At 41.0% G+C, this 20,116-nt stretch overlaps 1 protein-coding gene across 2 annotated transcripts in view; it reads left to right on the top strand.

Moving 5' to 3' along the window:
• Positions 1 to 20,116, top strand: part of LOC140455883 (cullin-9) — a 164,092-nt gene that overhangs the window by 51,386 nt on the left and 92,590 nt on the right. For both annotated transcript variants that reach the window (XM_072550693.1, XM_072550692.1), the window contains exons 4-11: positions 4,462 to 4,603; positions 5,975 to 6,165; positions 7,613 to 8,012; positions 10,568 to 10,968; positions 14,189 to 14,379; positions 15,663 to 15,886; positions 17,611 to 17,848; positions 19,850 to 19,955. In XM_072550693.1, the coding sequence (XP_072406794.1) occupies positions 4,462 to 4,603; positions 5,975 to 6,165; positions 7,613 to 8,012; positions 10,568 to 10,968; positions 14,189 to 14,379; positions 15,663 to 15,886; positions 17,611 to 17,848; positions 19,850 to 19,955 (1,893 nt within the window). The remainder of the gene's footprint in view (positions 1 to 4,461; positions 4,604 to 5,974; positions 6,166 to 7,612; positions 8,013 to 10,567; positions 10,969 to 14,188; positions 14,380 to 15,662; positions 15,887 to 17,610; positions 17,849 to 19,849; positions 19,956 to 20,116) is intronic.

The following is a 20,116-nucleotide window of genomic DNA, read 5'->3' as shown; positions in this document are numbered from 1 at the left end:
AATCTGGCTCCTGTTTTCCCTACTTTACAACAGTAACTATTTTGTAAAATATATTGATAAATGCAAATACTTTTGTGATGTTTTGTAATATGTTAATACATTAAAGATGCAATATAAATACAAGCTGTTCAGAAGAGTTATCACTCTTCTGGGATGTTGATGGTGTCAGTTACAAAGCACCAGTTGACTTGTAACAGCAACTTCTATGTTCCAAGCTTCCTGGTGCAACTTCTACACTATTTTGAAACTTGCAGTACATTCTAGATATTTTCCTCCATAGACAATGAAAATGCTTGTTTATCCTATCTAAAGAAAATATAAAAGTTGATTTGCAATGGATACTTTTAAGGTGTTAAAATAGGAGTGCAATAGTAAAATGCCAGCATTCAATTTGATACAACTGAGGCTATACTGTCACTCCAGTTCCACTACTTCCCAGTTATACAGTCATAGAGATGTACAGCACAGAAACAGACCCTTTTGGTCCAACTCGTCCATGCCGACCAGATATTCCAAGCCCAATCTAGTCCCACCTGTCAGCACCTGGCCCATATTCCTCCAAGCCCTTCCTATTCATTTCCCATCCAAATGCCTCTTAAATGTTGTAATTGTACCAGCTTCCACCACTTCCTCTGGCAGCTCATTCCATGAACGTACCAACCTTTGTGAAAAAGTTTCCCCTTAGGTGTCTTTTATATCTTTCCCCTCTCACCCTCAACCTTTGCCCTCTAGTTCTGGACTCCCCGACCCCAGGAAACAGAACTGGTCCCTCGATTTTATAAACCCATATAAGGTCATCCCTCAGCCGCCTCTGCTCCAGGGAAAACAGCCCTAGCCTATTCAACCTCTCCTGCTAGCTCCAATCCTGGCAACATCCTTGTAAATCTTTTCTGAACCCTTTCAAGTTTCACAACATCTTTCCGATAGGAAGGAGACCCGAATAGCACAGTATTCCAACAGTGGCCTAACCAATGTCCTGTACAGCCGCAACATGACCACCCAACTCCTGTACTCAGTACTCTGACCAATAAAAGAAAGCATACCAAATGCCTTCTTCACTATCCTATCTACCAGTGACTCCACTTTCAAGGAGCTATGAGCCTGCCCTCCAAGGTCTTTGTTCAGCAACACTCCCTAGGACCTTACCATTAAGTGTATAGGTCCTGCTAAGATTTGCTTTCCCAAAATGCAGCACCTCACATTTATCTGAATTAAACTCCATCTGCCACTTCTCAGCCCATTGGCCCATTTGATTGAGATCCCATTCTTACCTGAGGTAACCTTCGCTGTCCACTACACCTCCAATTTTGGTGTCATCTGCAAACTTACTTACTATACCTCCTATGCTCACATCCAAATCATTTATAAAAATGAAAAACAATCCTTCACCACCACCCTCTGTCTTCTACCTTTGAACGGTTACAACAAAAAAAACTTGTTTTTCAAGATGACTGATTAAATACCTTATCTGAATTTATTTTTAATTGAAGAGTCTTGCAAGTAGCTAGGTTTCTTAACAAACAGAATAATTGTTTTAGTATCAAAACAAAAATCGTCCAATGAGTTTCAGTCCCTCTTTAGACTTGTACCCCTTATGTCATCTGTCCATGTTCTTCCTACCGAAATCTATCACTTCGGTTGAATCCCCATTAATGCACTCATTGAGTCAGATCTACATTAAAAAGGCCCCTCAGCCCATTTTGTCTGCGCTGCTGAAAAACCATTACTTAACTGTTCTAATCCCATTTTCTTGCAATTGGCCCAGAGCCTGATATGCCCTGGCATTGCAAGTGTTTAGATGAAGATTTCTGCCTCTCTTGTGGACAGAATTCCAGATTCCCATTACCCTGTGGGTGAAAAGATTTTTCCTCACATCTCCTCTAAACATTTTACCTCTTTATCTCTGTTGTCATTGAACCTTTCATCAAGAGGAAAAGTTGCTCCCTGTCTATCCTTTCAATGTCCTTCATAATTTTATACAAGTCAACCATGTTATAGAGACGTACAGCACAGAAACGGACCCTTTGTTCCAACTCGTCCATGCAGACCAACTATCCTAAATAAATCTAGACCTATTTGACAGCATTTGTTCCATATCCCTCTGAACCTTTTCTATTCATATACCCATTCAGATGCCTTTTAAATGTTGTTATTCTGCCATCCTCCTCCTCTCCCTCTGGCAGCTTGTTCCATAGATGCACCACTCTCTGCACGAGTTGCCCCTTCGGTCCCTTTTAAATCTTTTTCCCTCTCATCTTAAACCTACGCTCAGTAGTTCTGGACTCCCCATTCCCAGGGAAGAAATCTTGCCTATTTACCCTATCCACGCCCCTCATGATTTTATATACCTCTCTAAGGTCACCCCTCAGCCACTGGCACTCTAGGGAAAACAGCTCTAGCCTATTCAACCTCTCCCTATAGCTCAAACTCTCCAACCCTAGCAACATCCTTCCTATAATGGGGAGACCAGAATTGCATACAGTATTCCAGTAGTGGAATAACCAATGTCCTATATAGCTGCAACATGACTTCCTAACTGCTATACTCAATGCACCGACCAGTAATGGCAGGTATACTAAACACTGCCTTCAACCTGTGATCTGCTTTTAAGGAACAATGAACCTGCATTCCAAGATCTCTTTGTTCAGTAACATGTCCTCTCATGTCCTCTGTTCCTCTTCTCTGCACCCTTTCCAATGCACACTCATTCCTCCTATAATTTGGATTCCATAAGTGCAGGCAAAACGGTAGCTGTGGCCTAACCTATGTTTATATATTTCCAGCATAACCTCAAACAAAAACCGAAGTTGCTACAAAAGCTCAGCAGGTCAGGCAGCATCTCTAAAGAGAAATCAGAATTAACTTTTTGGGTCTGGTTAACCCTCTGCCCATTTCAATGCATTAAAAAGCTGACCTGGATAAATTTGAGGAACTCTGCTCCCTTTAAACCTTTCTCATTATGACTACCCCAGTTAATGTTGGGATGGTTGTATTCTCATACTACCACTATCCTATACATCAAAATTTCCCTGAAATTTGTTTAGATATCTGATCTTCCGTTCCTCTTGAACGGTTAGATATATAGTACGTTCACAGCAATATGCTCCTTTTTCGTTTTTAAATTCTATGTCCATCGATTTGTCAGTGTAATTTTCGAATTCTACACTGTTGTACAGTTTACAATGCTTTCAAATTTTGAATCAACTACAAACTTGCTACACAGTCATTCCTCCTTATCCACAAGGGTTTGGTTCCTGAGAATCCTGGGAATGGTGAAATTCACAAGTGTGGAGCTTGTTTAAAAATAGGTTAAAAATTGCAGATACTCAACTTTTGCCTGTGGATGTTGAATCTTGGTCTTTTTTGGATGTGGATAGGTGAATTCATGCTTTGTGATTTCAGATGTAGTGGATTTTACTGTATATCAAGGAAAGTGGGGGGGGCTCAATATCAGTCCTGGGCAAACCAACTACAAACTTTGCATTGGCCCAAAAAATATTCATTGACCAATTTCTGTTCCGTATCCCTCAGCCAATTTTGTATGTACATTGCAGCTGTCCCTTTTATTCCATAAGCTATGACTTTTCTGGCATTTGTTGTGTGGCAAGGCATCAAATGGCTTCTGTAAGTCCTTTTGTACCATAGCAATAGTATTAGCCTGATCAACCCCTTCTCTTATCTCTTCACACACCTCTATCAAATTAGTTCAACATGATTGCTCCTTAGAAATATATTGGCTGTCTTGCTCAACCTACCTTTTTCTATTTGACTGCTAACTCTGTACTGAGTAATTGTTTCTCAATGTTTCCCACCCCTGAAATGAAACTGACCGGTCTGTAATTGCTGGTCTTCACTTTGCACTATTGAACTATTACGTCATACTTGCAATTCTTCAGTCTTCTGGCTTTTCCGAGTGTCGGGCAGTCTGAAATATTATTACTAGTGCTATTGCAATTTCCACGCTCTTCAAAGTCCTTGGATCCATCCAATATTAATGACTTGTCAGCTTGAAGTGCCAACAATATATCCAACACTTCCTCCTTCTCAAATTTTGAGTCCTTCCAGTTTCATTCTCTGACACAATGACCTGAATAGCATCCATTTCCTTTGCATTTACTTATGTATTTATTTAGTACTTCGTGCTCCTCTGCCTCCATGTGTAAATCTCCCTTTTGGTCCCTGATCAGCCGTACTCCCCTTTTTACCAGTCTTTGTTGATATATGCCTTTGGAGACTTTGACAGGCTTCGGAGGGTCTCATGTCCTTCTAATGTTGGTTTATCCTTAATTAGAGGGTGAGGAATTGTGTTTTAAGGATTTGGCTTTTTAAAAAAATTCATCAGTTCAGTTCCAAGCATATTTTTCTCTGGATGAGGGCAGGTTGTGTAATGGCTGTCTGAGAGATGTGGTGAAGAGATGGTGGATCCTGATTCTACATTTATTCAATTATTTTTATTTTTAGGTTTTCTGGCACCAATTGAATAGAACATACTGGGTGCACTGGCACATGATCGAGATCATTGGGGATGGAACAAGTGGACAGGTGGAGAAGGAATCACAGGAGAAAGCCTCATTGCTGGCTGAACACCTTAAACTAACAACAGGTAACGGTATCCACAACTAAAACATGCGAAAGACGCAACTTACCTTGAAGTTCCCTGCGACATTATCATATGTTGCTATCTTTTGGAATTCAGAGATAATCGGGAAATGATTAAGATTTGATGACAATTGTAGCTGAAGGTGTTGTAGTTCTCATTAGGTGTTATTTTTGAATGTAGAATTTGATGATCTGATATATGGAGAGATCCTCTTCTGAGGAGAGGTTGAGTAGGTTACGCCTATACTCATTGGAGTTTAGAAGAATGAGATTGAGTTGATTAAAGTTTAGGACCAGTTATGTTCCTGTGAAAATGAAAGTTGGTAAGATACAGAAGCCTTGGATGACAAGAAATTGTGAGCATTATCAAAAAGGGGGAGGATGCATCTTAGGTTTTAGAAAACTGAAGGCAACAGAGCCCTTGAGGAATGCGAGCAATAGCAGAAAAGCGCTCAAAGCAGTTAGTGTTAAAAAGGGCCATGAAATGTCCTTAGCAAACAGAATTAAGGAAAATCTCAAGGTATTTTATGTATATAAAGGGCAAGAGGGTAGCCAGAGAAAGGGCAGGTTCACTCAAGGACGAAGGGAATTTGTGTGGAGTCAAGGATTGGGTGAGGTTGTTACTGAACACTTTGCATCAGTATTCAAAGGAGTAGGACATGGTGGGTGGTCAATCTAGAAAGGGGTATGTTGATATTCTTGGGCATGTCATTTGCAGGCCAGACAAGGTGAGGACAGCAGATTTCATGCCCTAAAGAGCATTAGAACACCATAAAGGAGAGATTAAAATTTCCTGTGTGGGATCGTAAATACAGTGCAAGAGCTGTTATTGAAACAAATAGTGGTGTCAAAGCCAAGGGGCAGAAGGTTGCTGATACCCTTGAGCTGTTCAACTTGTGAAAAAGTATTTTGTTAAATGCTGATGAAAGATGAAATGAAACTGATCATACGGCTTTGTGATGGAATGAGTCAGTGCTACTCCAAAGGATGATGGTGGTGGGAATTAGCAAGGTCAAGAATGGTTAGATTTTCTCTTTTGGGTATGGTCATTGCCTGGTACTTGTAGCATTAATATTATTTGCCACTTACTCTGGAACTCTGTTCTGTTCCGAGTGACTCAGTTCTGCTGCTTCATTTATCTATCTTCATTTTATATTTTGTTTTCCTTCGTATTTGAATGCTGTTGCACAGTGAACAATTTGGTTTGAATTACTATTGTGGTCCCTTCATTATTTTGGAAGTGACTCTACCTATCTCAAACACCGATTTTTTTTTTTCAACAAAAACATTTTTGATGCTAGCGAATTGAGAATCTCCAGAGAATCCACTCACACTTTCAAAGCTGTATTACATTTATAAAAATATTGTTTTCCAGTTGCCCAGACGTTTTTCCATAAGCCGCCAGGTGGACTGTACTCACTGCCTTATCTGTCAGAGAGCATTGCTGAAGATTCCTCAACACTCAGCCGCTCAGAGTGGTGGGAGGTGCTTTTCTTCATCAAGAAATTGGAACCAAAACAGCAGCAGGAAGCTATTGATATCATTAGACAGAACTTGGAAGATCAGGTCAGAACTGAGTGATGGCTGAAAGCCATGGTTTGAGATCCAAAGTTTGACTGTATCAACCCATCTAGAATGTCAGTGCTGCTGCAATTCACCACCTTGCCAATTTAATGTGACATTCTATGGTGATCATATTAGTTTTGCTGCCCTAAATCTGTTGTCTCCTTTCCTGACCGCATTGTGACACCAAATGAACTGTAGGAGTTTAAGAAAGCAGCTCACCACCACCCAAACAACACCTTGGGTAAAACAATAAATGCTGGCCCAGCCAACAGGATATTCAACTGTGGGACTTGGGCAATAGACTCTAATGCTGTAACGTAACTTTTAAATCACACACTTGGCAACAGATTTGCAAAATGCAATCAGCAGCTGGGATCCTGGCTGATTGTCTTCTACGGCCCAAAAACAAATTCAGGATCTGAGCCCTTTTTATTTTTTTTTGCACACTCAAAATGTATGCATCACCAGATGAGCATTTGTTGTAAATCCTTAATTGCTCTCGAAGATGAGCTGCCTTTTTCATAGACTGTATCCATCTGGTCAGACTTTTCCTATAGAGCTGTATTTAGTTTAATATTGCACATTTGATAGAAGTGAGTGACACTCGGGCCATTCTGAAAGGCAGTTGAAAATGAACCATTTTGCTTTAGATCTAGAGTTAGCGTGGAGCCCAGACCAGGTTAAGAAGTAACAGATTTCAGCAAGGCAGGTGATGGCCAAGCGCTATTTTGGATCAAATATTAATCCAGAGACTCTGGCGAGTGTTTTGCGGGGCCAGGATTTGAATCCCACCGTGGCAGATTGAGTCTAATGATGACCATGAAATCATTGTTGATTGTTTGGAAAAACCCTCCTAGTTCACTAAACCACTTACTTGATCTGGCTTATATGTGACTCCAATGTGGTTGACTCTTAATTGCCTTCTGGGCAATAAACACTGGCATGGCCTGCGACACCACATTCTCAATGAAAATATAAGCACATTGATGAATAGGATGGCTTTTAATGAGTGCACTAGTTTTATGACCACTATTACCTGTGTTAGCTCTTTAGTTCAGTCTTATTTATTTTAGTGTAAATTCCCCAGCTGTCGTGTTGGTTTATGACTTCAATTCTGCTGGCTCATTTTTCCTGCCCACAGGATCAGAGAGTAATACAACAGAAATGCTACCATGTACAGTGTAGCAGCCCTCATGCCTCACTGGTTTAGATCAGAAAGCTGTGGAGGCTGGGTATTTTGGCCCATTTGACTCAGTGCTTCACTTTACATGTGAAGTGTAGGATAAAACTCTATTAAAATGTTCGAATCAAAAACTTTATTTTAACTTTGATGAAATATAATAATCATAGTGTCATATAATGTTAGAAATATCAGCATGTTATTTATTTAGAATAGGAGTTGTCAATTGCCAGTAAGGTTTGAGTCCGTTTTGAATCTCTTCTGCAGATTTCAGTAACGGATGAGAGTGTGTTGATTCAGTTGATCGTACCATCAGAGCTTGCACAGAAGCTGCTTCAGTTCTTGAGACCCTTTTGCCCTTCAGCCTACCTGAATGACTTGGAGTGTTCTCACGTTTACACTAAACACTACTTAAAGAAGAAAGGGCTGGACCAGGACAACTTCTCAAGTGCATTAACCAATATGGAGTATGTTTCCCTGCCTGGCACCACTGGTTCAATTGCTTCAGGATCATCTGCCTCTCAATCAAAGAAAGCCAAGAAAGAGGTTTCTCCAGATCCTACAAACACTGCAACTATTTCAGCCAAAAATGATGCCACACAGCCACCAGAGATGGGAAAAATGGAGGAATTGGAGCTACCTGATGATCTGGAAGAAAAACTGAAAGGTCAGTGTTCCTGGTGCTGGGGGCAATCAGGATATCATTTTTACTTAATTTTCTTTTCTCTGTTATAGTATATGGACATCACCTGTGGGGCTGGCATTTTTGCCCACCTATAATTGTTCTTGAACTGAATGATTTTCTAACCATTTCAGAGAAAGGTTGAATGTCAACCATGTATCTGCTCAGCAACTAACGGTTTAAAAATGTAAACCATATAGCCCTCTGGGCACAAGCTGTGGAACTGCAGCATATGTAGGTGTTGGTTTAAAATCCTAATTTAACTGATTTTATCTCCACTGTGGAGGATAAGTGAGCAGGCACTTAGTGCTATTCTTGAAAGTAAAATGCTTTGGACCCATATAGTTATTTATGCAATATCAAATGCAATTAAATATCAGAAAATAGACTCTGATGTTGCATCCTAATATTCATCATGTACTCTCTTGCCTTGTTATCATTGAGCTACTCAGCATGGAAACAGACCCTTCAGTCTAACTCATCCATGCCGACCAAGTATCCTAAATTAATCTAGTCCTATTTGTCAGCACTTGGCTCATTTCTTTCTAAAGCCTTCCTATTCATATACCCATCCAGATGCCTTTTGAAATGTTGTAATTGTACCAGCCTCTACCACTTCTTCTAGCAGTTCGTACCATACACGCATCACCCTCTGAGTGAAAGCATTACTCCTTAGGTCCCTTTTAAATCTTTCCCCTCATCTTAAACCTATGCCCTCTAGTTCTGTACTCCACTACCCTGGGGCAAAGACCTTGGCTATTCATCCTATCTATGCCCCTCATGATGATATAAACTTCTTTAAGTTCACCCCTCAGCCTCCGACGCACTAGGGAAAACAGCCCCAGCCTATACAGCCTTTCTCTATAGCTCAAACCCTCCAACTCTGGCAACACCTTTTGAAAATCTTTTTCTGAATCCTTTAAAATTTTGCAACATCTTTCCTATAGCAGGGAAACCAGAATTATCCTCTGAGCATGCATCACATCGCAGTCTTCAGGATTAAATTCCATTTGCCACTGTTCTGTCCATCTGAACAGCCCATTTGTGATTTTCTGTAGTGTAAGGCTTTCCTTATCACTATTTACAGCACAACTAATTTTCATGTCATCTGCAAACTTTCTGATCACTCCTTCTACATTCATATCTGGATCCTTATGCATGACCAGTAGCAAAGGATCCAGCACTAAACCTTGGGGTGCACCATAAGACATAGGAGTGGAAGTAAGGCCATTCGGCCCATCGAGTCCACTCCGCCATTCAATCATGGCTGATGCGCATTTCAGCTCCACTTACCAGCGTTCTCCCCGTAGCCCTTAATTCCTCTAGAAAACAAGAATCTATCAATCTCGGCCTTGAAGACATTTAGCGTCCCGGCTTCCACTGCACTCCGTGGCAATGAATTCCACAGGCCCACCACTCTCTGGCTGAAGAAATGTCTCCGCATTTCTGTTCTGAAATGACCCCCTCTAATTCTAAGGCTGTGTCCACGGGTCCTAGTCTCCTCGCCTAACAGAAACAATTTCCTAGCATCCACCTTTTCCAAGTCATGTATTATTTTGTACGTCTCTATTAAGTCTCCCCTTAATCTTCTAAACTCCAACGAATACAATCCCAGTATCCTCAGTCGTTCCTCATATGCTAGACCTGTCATTCCAGGGATCATCCGTGTGAATCTCCGCTGGACACGTTCCAGTGCCAGTATGTCCTTCCTGAGGTGTGGGGACCAAAACTGGACACAGTACTCCAAATGGGGCCTAACCAGAGCTTTATAAAGTCTTAGTAGTACATCTCTGCTTTTATATTCCAACCCTCTTGAGATAAGAGACAACATTGCATTCGCTTTCTTAATCACAGACTCAACCTGCACCACTGGGCACAGGCTTCCAATCATAAAAACCCCTTTTGATCACCACTCTGTCTCCTCCCACAAAATTCATTTTGGAACCAATTTACCAAATTGCCTTGGACTCAATGGGTTGTTACCATCTTGTCCAATCTACCATGGGAGAACTTGTCAAAGACCTTATCAAAGCCCAAATAAACCAGATCCACTGCCCTAACCTCATCTACGCATCTAGTCAACATGGAGACTTGAACAAATCTGTCAGAAATGATCTCCCTGATGAAGCAATTCTGACTATCTTTGGTCAAAACTTGCTTCTCTAAGAGCAGATTAACTCTGCCCCTCCGAATTTTTTTGAATCGTTTTTCCACTTTTCCAATAATAAGGATGGTTTCTACTTGGTCCAAATCTCTCACGATCTAAAACGCCTCTGTCAAATTTTATCCCCCACTTCCCTTCTGCAAGGGTAAGTGCCCAGTTCCTTCAATGCTGGACACTACAGCTTTGAAAGGATACACAAACAGAAATTTGCTCCAGGGAAGTCTGATTGCAGCCATGTGGATAGATTGGAGGCTGAACAAGGCTTTAAATGGTATCCAGGAAGGGTGTGAATGTGCCACGGTGATGTCAGCTGCTGCTGAAGCCATGAAATCAGGACATGACTTGTACTAAAATGATTGTTTGTTTTTCCCATTAGTATTCAGCTGTCCAAAAGTGACTGGACGCAAAACAAATTTGGAGAAGATGGGGGAGGTAGTAGAGATCATGAAGAAGTCAAGCTCTGATATCAGTTTGCAGGTTGCAGGTTTCAAGTTCATTACTAAAATGTTGGAGGAGGACAGCACGCGAGAGAAGGTGACTTTGAAAGTGGATTCTGGCCTTAACCAAAGGGACAAACTGATCAAAGTGCTTGTGGAAGAATTGACCAGTTTATCCAAGGAAAAGCCCCTTGTTGTCACCTGTTTGCGGCTGATTTACATCCTGATGCAGCGTTATGACTGGAGAGCCTTGTTTGCCACAGAGGGAGGAATCAAAAGTGTTCTTTCCTGTATGCAAGAGCACAAGAATTCAGCACTTGTTCAGCAGGCTGCACTCGCTGTAAGTTTCGAACTGAGAAATGTTTCTCTTTTTCCTTTCCTCCTGATGAAACCAGGTGTCTTTTATTTCTTCCCCATCTAATTTTACAAAATACTACTAGAAGGGCATTGAGATAACTGTATTGTTTTCCCTTCAGCTCAGATAACAATTTTGTTAATGGCCTGTCCTCGGTCATACCCATTCTACCTATTTAACTAAGCAAAGTTATTTAACTCAGCAAAATTAAAATTCTAGTGCAAGATCCCACAATTGAATCCCAACAATTTAAAAATCTGTAACCCCTGTAATGATGATGTCAGCTGGAATTTACACACAGCAGACTTTGTTTTCAGTTCTTTCCCAGTTCAGTTTTATCCACTGTTATTTCCAGCACTGAGGTACATGAATGGCAACTCTTCCTACTGACTTCTGATTTAAAATCTCCCTTTGTTGAGCAAATTAGATTGTTGCTAGTTTTGGACATCAAGGCACATGAACAGCTTGTAGAATTAACTTGCATTCCAGTGATCAGAGTGAGGGGAGAGCATCTGCTTTGGGGAAATTGCCAATAACACCAGCTGGTAGAAGTTCTGCATTGTTACTTTGACAAAATCAGTTTGCTGAAGGAATGATGATGGGAATGTCTCAGTACAGCTGCTTCAAGAGTTGGTCATGTCTGCCAAATCTGTTAGAATTCTTTAAGGAGATAATGAGCATGTTAGATAGAGAGCAAGTTTGGATCTGTTTGGATTTCTAGAAGGCTTTTGACAAGGTGCTGCACAGGAGGCTGCTAAATACGATGAACCCATAGTGTTAGGGCAAGGAACTGGCATAGATTTGCTGATGGCAGAAGGCAAAGGCAGAAGGGATAAAGGCATCTCTTTCAGGATGGCAACCGGTGACGAGTGGAGTTCTGCAAGGGTCAGTGTTGGGACCACAACTATTCATGTAATACATTAATGATCTGGATGAAGGAACTGAGGACATTGTTATAGATGACTCAAGACAGCTGGAGGGACAGATGGGATTGAGGAAACAGAAGACCTGAACAGGTTAGAGTGGACAGATAAGTGGTGTATGGAATACATCGTGGCAAAGTGTGAAGTTATGTATTCTGGTAGGAAGAATGGAGACATGAACTATTTTCTAAATTGGAAAGGTTTCAGAAATCTGAAGCATAAAATCTGGCAGTCCTCGTTCAGGATTCTCTTCAGGTTAACATGCAGGGTTCACTTTGCAGCTAGGAAGGCAAATGCAATGTTAGGAGAAAGGGAGGGCTGCAGATGCAGGAGATCAGAGTTGAGTGATGGTGGAAAAGCTCAGCAGGTCAGGCAGCATCCAAGGAACAGGAGAATCGACATTTTGGGAATAAGTCCTTCATGGAATAAGGCTTGTGAGCCAGGGAGGGCTGAGAGACAAGTGGGTGGGGGGCAGGAGCTGAGAGATGAGAGGATGGGGCTAGGGGAAGGTAGCTGGAAATGCAGTAGGTAGATGAAGCTGAGGGAGAAGGTGATAGGTCAGAGGGGAGGCTGGAGAAAGTAGATAGGAAAGATGATGGGCAGATCAAGAGGGCGGCGCCAAATTGGAGGCTTGAGACTGGGATAAGATTGGCGAAGAGGAAATGAGGAAACTGGTGAAATCCACATTAAACCCATGTAGTTGCAGGGCCCCAAGGCGGAAGATGATGTGTTCTTCCTCCAATGTTTACATTCATTTCAAGAGTGCTGGAATACAAGAGCAGCAACATATGCAGTGGCTGTATGAGGCTCTGGTCAGACTGCATTTGGGATATTGTGAGCAGTTTTGGGCTTTGTGTCTAAGGAAGGATGTACTGGCATCAGAGAAGGTTGAGAGGTGGTTTATAAGAATGGTCCCAAGGATGAAGGGCTTGTCGTGTGAGCAACAGCACTCATTGGAATTTTGAAGGATAGGGGATTCAGGCACCTATTGAAGCTTAGAGTACAGAAGAGGCCTGGATAGAGTAGCATGGAGCAGGTGTTTCCATTAGTGAGAGACACGACAACCTGAGGGCAGAGCTTCAGAGTGAAGGACAACCTTTTATAACTGCAATCATAAGGAGTTTCTTCAGCCAGAAGGAGGTGGGTCTGTGGAACTCATTGCCACCGAAGGCTGTGGAACCCAAGTCATTGAGTGTATTTAAGGTAGAGGTTCTTGATTGGTATCCCCATACCAGTCAAGGTTACGGGGAAAAGGCAGGAGAATGGGGTGAGAAACATATCAGCCATGATCAAATGGCAGAGCAGATTCGATGGGCTGAGTGGCCAAAAGCTGTTCTAATGTCGTATAGGAGGTTATCACAAGACAGATAAGACAGCATCTTCCTAATTAGATATAAACTTCTGGTCTTCAGAATGTGTGCAGCAGGAATGTGCTGATAACATAAGTACACTTACAATGCAAATCAACTGGAAATGCAGGGCAGATTGGACCCCTTCACCAGAGAACATCCAATTGATTGTACAGCTATTTTTTTTTTTAACCATTTGTGGTGAATTTCTAATCCGAAGCATTAATGATTATCTGACCTCTCCTAACCTGGTTAAATGTGAATGAGTGAGAGGGGGGGGGGGGTTGGAATTTTGGACTCTGGCAGTAGATCAGTACTTACACTTTGTGGTCTCGTTTGCTTTCTGTGCTATTTTATGTATGCTATAATTTTATTTTGTCCACCATACAGTTAACATGAAGGAGGGAAAATGGGTTGCCAAGTATAAGTATAACGGCCATGGTTCAAGTAGCACATGGGGTCTGAAGGTTGTGGATTTAAGGTCCATTCCACAAACCTGAGTACACAATCTAGGCTGGCCCTCCATTGCAATACTAAAGGAACCTGACTGTTTTTACCCACTCAGGTGGATATGAAAGGCTCCTTAGTATAATCTAGAGAAACTGCAGAAGATGTTACCTGGCGTCCTGCTCATAATTTTCTCTCAAACAGCAGTGCTAAACTTGATATCATATCATTGTTCTCCTGTAGTTCATGAGGCTTTGCTGAATATAATTCAGTTGTTGCATTTCCAACATTACAATAGTAAGTATATTTGCAAAGTATGTCATTGGCTGTGTGGTGTGCAGTACACACTGAGGACATGAGGGGTTCAAGGCTTTTCCTTATAAAACTAGTGACAAGGATATTCTTGCAACAATACTTTTTCTGCTTTTAATTATTTAATATAGTTCTTAATAAATTAGGACATAAAACTGATGTTTACCTCAACAGACTCTAAAAATCTTGACTGGAGCCAGTAAATACGACATGCGAACTAAAAGTGTTCGGCCTCACCTGGCAGAAGCTGATGCCCAGATAATTCTTGAAATCTTTGCCAGTATTGGTTCAGCCTCTACCCAGGATTCCAAAGGGCTGCTCAATGTTATTCCTGCTGCTGTTGCGAAAATGATGAACACATCAGGGTAAGGAGCATTCTCAGGGGACACGGTTTCATTGGTGTTTGTTTTTGTTTTCTTGTGCATCCATATTTCTTCCTGAGGTTGAGGTCTTTGAAAATTCTCCCCCTGTAATGCATGGCAACTGCACTTGACCTCTTCTTGTTCCCTGTGCATGCTGGTTATCTTCTGACAGCTGCTTATCCAGCCTCTCCCAGTATAAGTATTTCTGCCAATTATCTACAGGCCATTCACCCTGGAACCAAGTGTTTGTTTGTGTGCTTTCTGGTGGGAATTACTAGATTGCAATGAAGAGGAGGTGTTCGTTCAGATTTCTTCTTTCTTTTGCTTCATGCCATTTCAAAAGTACTACATAGTCAAATAATTGTGACCAACTACTCAGCACAATCCAGCAGTTAAATCAGGGCAAATTTAAATACCATGTTTCCAAACTTGGCAGTCAAATGGCAACTTGAGTATTAGGTGAGCCATTGATAGTTTGGAATACAGGGATATTCCTTATGTAATCTGTATTCCAATAGCACGGTTGTATTTATTGCAGGTTGTAAATTAGCTTCCTGAAAAGTGCCTAGTCCATTATTATTTTAGTGGAGTTACTGTGTACATTTTGTTTTAAAACAAACTTTGCTTGTCTCCTCTCTTAACCCTCAGGTTTGAATCTCCTTCCCCACTACTTCCCCCCTTCACCCTACTGCCCTCCCCACTTGCCATCACCTTTATTTACACACTGGGTGCCCTTCCTGAGCCTCCCACGTACTATCCCTCTGACTCCTGAGCATTCGCTTTGGATTTGGGTTCAAAAGAGAGACAGGAAAATGGAGGGAAATAGTGAGCAGGAGAATTGGGTAGTGAAGGTAGTAAATGGGTTAGAAAGAAAGACCAAAAGTGAGGAGGGTGTTTGGTCAGTAGATTCAAGACAGTCTTAGAAAGTAAACACTACAAGTCAGGGGCACAAGTTGTCCATATCAATGCTGCCTTAAGGGCAAATGAGTTTTATTTAACACCTTTTCCATTTTTTTTAGGAACACAATGTTATATGAGCCATTTCTGCATTTATTGAATAGATTTGAAATTGTATTCTTCAAGAAGTGTTGAAACTGTCTTGAGCAGCAAATGTTGTTATACTGTTTATACACTTGGATGTTTCTGAAAATGCTATTAACCATTGGATTGAAATAAATCCTTAGTGAATACTAACATGATATTGCCATCGCGTAGAATTATGTGGACTCACCCAACACCTGATAGTATTTTTCCCTCCTAATTGCTGCCATATTCTTCCCTTCTAGGTGTTCCTCTGCAGTTCAGGATGGCTTGTTAATTGTTATTATGCTGGTTTCTAATCACAAAAGTCTTGCAGAATTATTAGTATCGTGTGACATCTGCCCAATTCTGTATAGCTGTATTGGAAGTGGAAGCAGTTCCACAGGCAGTCATCAACAGATGCTTGCTATTATGGCCCTCAGTAACATCTCTCTGAACCACAAACTCTCCACTGGAATTGAGAACAAAGGTAAAAGAAGTTGGTCCTTTAAAATACTATTAAAATATAGAATAGTTTCTGCATGTAATGTTTGTTCAGGTAAGCATCTTAATGCTGGCAATCTTCAGTACTGAAATAGGAAGATTATGCTTCTGTTACAAAGGGCAATGGTATAACTGCAATTGGAGTACCATGCACAGAATTGGTCACTTTACTTAAGGAATGATGGTAAATGCTTTAGAATTAGTTCAGAAAAGGGTCACTTGATTAAAAGCTATAATGAGTGGATTATCTTCTTAGAAAAGGTTGAACAGGCTAGGCCTTTTTCTGATGGACTTTAAATATGTTGGAGGTGGCTTGTTTGAAATGTACATGGTCCTGAGAAGCCTTGACAGGCTACATCTGGCGAGGATGTTTCTTACAGAAGAATCCAGAGCTAGATATTACTAAAGAGATCACCTGTTTGTGCTGTGTATTTTTTCTCGTGGTTGAGATTCTTTGGAACACTGTCTTCCTGAAAAGATGGTGGAAGCACAATCTTGCACAGGTAGGCAAATTCCAGTTTAGTATGGTTGGAAGGTTGTTATTGATTGGTGGGAATGCAGATTTGAGGTTACAATCAGATCAGTCATGCTCTTTTTGAATGGCAGAGCAGCCTCAAGGACTGAGTGGCATACTCTTCCTCCTTGTTCATATTGTTTGAATGAGCCATTTATATTTCTCAGTTCATTGTGCCAAAACCTTCTCACCATCTCCAAGGCATGAGTCAGGAGTATGGTTAACTTGCCTGGATGAGTTCAGCTTCAATAATGCTCAGCAGCCTTGATACCATCTAGGCCAAAGCCTGTGTGATTGGCACCCCTGGCATCTCTAATCGCAGTGTTTACCCTCTACAGGATCCACTGCACTAACTTGCTTTGACTTTTTCTAGAATACTTTGCAAGTTTGCAATCTGTATTGTCTAGAAAGACAGGCAGTATGCACATGGAAACACCACCACTTGCATCGTTCGTGTCACACTTTCCCGAGCTGGGAATATTTTGTCTTTCTTTCATTTTACCCATATAAGATACTGGAACTCTCAACACTGTTAGCACTTTGGAAGTCCCTTCAGATTTAAGACAGTGCTCCGTTATCAATTCACAAATCTGACTCGGAGGGTTAGAACTAACTTTAATTATTTTTCCATTCTGATCCTCATTAAAATCTGCATATAGACCAAGCATGTTAGCTTATCCATTTGCCATCTCTCACATCTATAAAACCTTTTGGGGAATTTTTCGTAGATTCAAGCAAGTTGCTGCAATCAGGTCTGTTTTATATTCTATTGACCATATGAGATGAACTGTTTATTAGTTTATTGCTTTTTTTCAGGATTTTGGTGTATTTTATTGAATGCAAACGGCTGTATTTCCTTAATTGCGATTTGTAGCTCTGATGAAATGAACACGATTGATAAACTTAGCGATGTGAGGTATTTTAGATTTGGGTTATTTGCCCAAAAAAATGAAAGATTCCAAATATTTTACAAAGGATTGATCTAAATTATCCATTAAAGTATCTTTAGATAAAAAGATTCTGGATTAATGTTCCACCAATTGACTTAATGTGGGACATAGCTGAAATACAATAATTAGCTGCAGTGACTCCTGTTTTAATTGCAGTATCACTCCTAAATAATTAATTGATATTTCCCTGCAGGGAATACTTGTTCACTGGTTGACTAATAGTGAAGTTATTATTAAATGTTTCAGGATCAAAAGAGGCTTTAAATCTCAAGGATGCTGAATTGAAGATGCTGCTTGTGAGTTTAAAGGAGCAGAGTGGTACCAAAGAAATCATTCTTTCATTGGAACGTTGGATTTGTGATGAGACAACTGGGCTGGAAACTCAAATTGAAGACATAATGAAAGATAAAGAAGCCTTCCAGTCACTGTTGCAGGGATTGGACCATTTCCGCTCTGAGAAAGCTGTGCAGCAAGCTATCATACGGTATATGACAGAGTATTGAAGTAGCTTGTTTAGATAAAACCTGGCTAGATAGAGAGTAAAGCTTCCTGTACTTCAGAACAAGGTTTTTCTCTCAACCTCATTAGAAGTTTGGTCTAAACATAAGAGAAAAGAACTGAACTTGAATTATGATTTGGAGATGCCGGTAATGGACTGGGGTGTACAAAGTTAAAAATCTCACAACAGCAGGTTTATTTGGAAACACTAGCTTTCAGAGCACAACCACCTGATGAAGGAGCACACAAGTGTCAGGCAATGACCATCTCCAATAAGGGAGAACCAGGCCATCTCCCTTGCATTCAATGGCATTACCACTGCTGAATCCCACAGCACTGTATCCTGGGGATTGCCATTAATCAGAATTGAATTGGACCAGCCGTATAAATGTTCTGGCAACAGGAAAAGGTCAGAGGGTTGGAATTCTGTGGCGAAAATCTCTCTTCCCATCTCCACAGTGCCTGTAAACTGTCTATAAATCAGGAGTGTGATGGAATGCTCCCCACTTGCCTGGATGAGTGCAACTGTAACAACACTCAAGAAGTTTAACACCATCCAGGGCAAAGTTGCCCACTTAATTAGTCCCTCTTTTACCTTATTAAATATTTATTTCCTCTACCACCAATGCACAGTGGAATGGTGTGTATCATCTTGCAGGCTAAAGTAACTTGCCACTCTTCCTTCAACTATATCTTCCAATTCCTTGCCTTCTACCATTGAGAAAGCAGCACAGTGGTTAGCACTGCTGCCTCACAGCGGCAGAGACCCGGGTTCAATTCCCACCTCAGGTGACTGACTGTGTGGAGTTTGCACATTCTCCCTGTGTCTGCGTGGGTTTTCTCTGGGTGCTCCGGTTTCCTCCCACAGTCCAAAGATGTGCAGGTCAGGTGAATTGGCCATGCTAAATTGCCTGTAGTGTTAGGTAAAAGGGGGTAAATGTAGGGGTATGGGTGGGTTGCGCTTCGGCGGGTCGGTGTGGACTTGTTGGACCGAAGGGCCTGTTTCCACACTGTAAGTAATCTAATCAAAAGATCAAGGGCAGCACTTGCACAGGCACACCACTGAGGTCAGAGGCAGCGATACAAGCTTGCCTCCAACTACCCAGCAGTCCTGATGTGGAGCTGTCCTGCTGTACCTTCATGCTAAAAAGTAAATATTCTGGAACTCCTTTCCTATAAGTACTGTGGATGCCCCTATACCCCATAGACCACAGTGGTTCAAGAGTGCAGTTTGCTGCTACCATCCCCAGGGCAGTTAGGGATGGCAGTAAATGCTGCAGTAGCCAGCAATATCCACCAGCCTCTGAAGAATTATGAAAACAATGTGCTCTGCACTGAGATCCCATTATTCTGAACCCTCAGTATCATCTCCTTGTAAGCCTGCCAATATTCTGACACTGATTTACCTTAAAGTACCTTTTTTAAACTATTTTTGATGGATCACAGCTTAGTAAAATTGGCCTAACCCTAATACAATTTTTTTTTCCCAGTTGTATATTTTTGTTTATTCCAATTCCATATTTAGAACATCCTATCTCTTAGAGTTTGGTACACATTGACTAAAAATGTTCTCTCAGGCAATTTGAAAATTATGCACCCAAAATACCATTTATACTGATATCTATCCCAATTTTATTCACTAGTTCAACCTTGATAGCCTAATTTGATCATTCTTACAACATGTCATCCATACTTTCAGCTGTAATTTGTTTCAACCAGGATTCAACCACCTCCCTCCACTCATCTCACCTGAACACTTGTAACCACAATGCAGAGCTGTTAATTCTATAGTCCTTTAAGCCATTATATTGAGATTCCAAGTTTCTATCTGTACCGTCAGCTCATCTGCTTTGTTCACATCACTTCTTACATTGAAGTCTTTACCATTAATCATTGACCAATTCATTAATTTATTTGATTGCCTTTTTTGGGTTTGATGAAGTCAAAACTAGCCTTGAATAACCTGTCTTGTTTGGGTTTACTTTAGAATTTTGAGCAAGTTTTTGGATAATTATCTTGAAGATTTGTTGCCCTGGCATGAAAGCATCGAACCATGTTTGTCATCCATGAGCGCCTATAATAATGACAGAGAGGTATGATAGAAATGTTGTAAATTTCCTTGTTCATCCTGCTGTTTTGTTGATCTACTTGTACCTTTTAACCTACTTTGATTGTAAACTACTATCTATGTCTGCACTGTACTAAGATCAAGATTCTGTTCACTGTCTCAAATTCTACTTCAGTTCTCTCCATC

The sequence above is a fragment of the Chiloscyllium punctatum genome, chromosome 3 (assembly GCF_047496795.1).
Source record: "Chiloscyllium punctatum isolate Juve2018m chromosome 3, sChiPun1.3, whole genome shotgun sequence".
Lineage (NCBI taxonomy): Eukaryota > Metazoa > Chordata > Chondrichthyes > Orectolobiformes > Hemiscylliidae > Chiloscyllium > Chiloscyllium punctatum.
The sequence above is the reverse complement of the archived record's forward strand: the minus strand, read 5'-3'. Positions and strand labels throughout refer to the sequence as shown.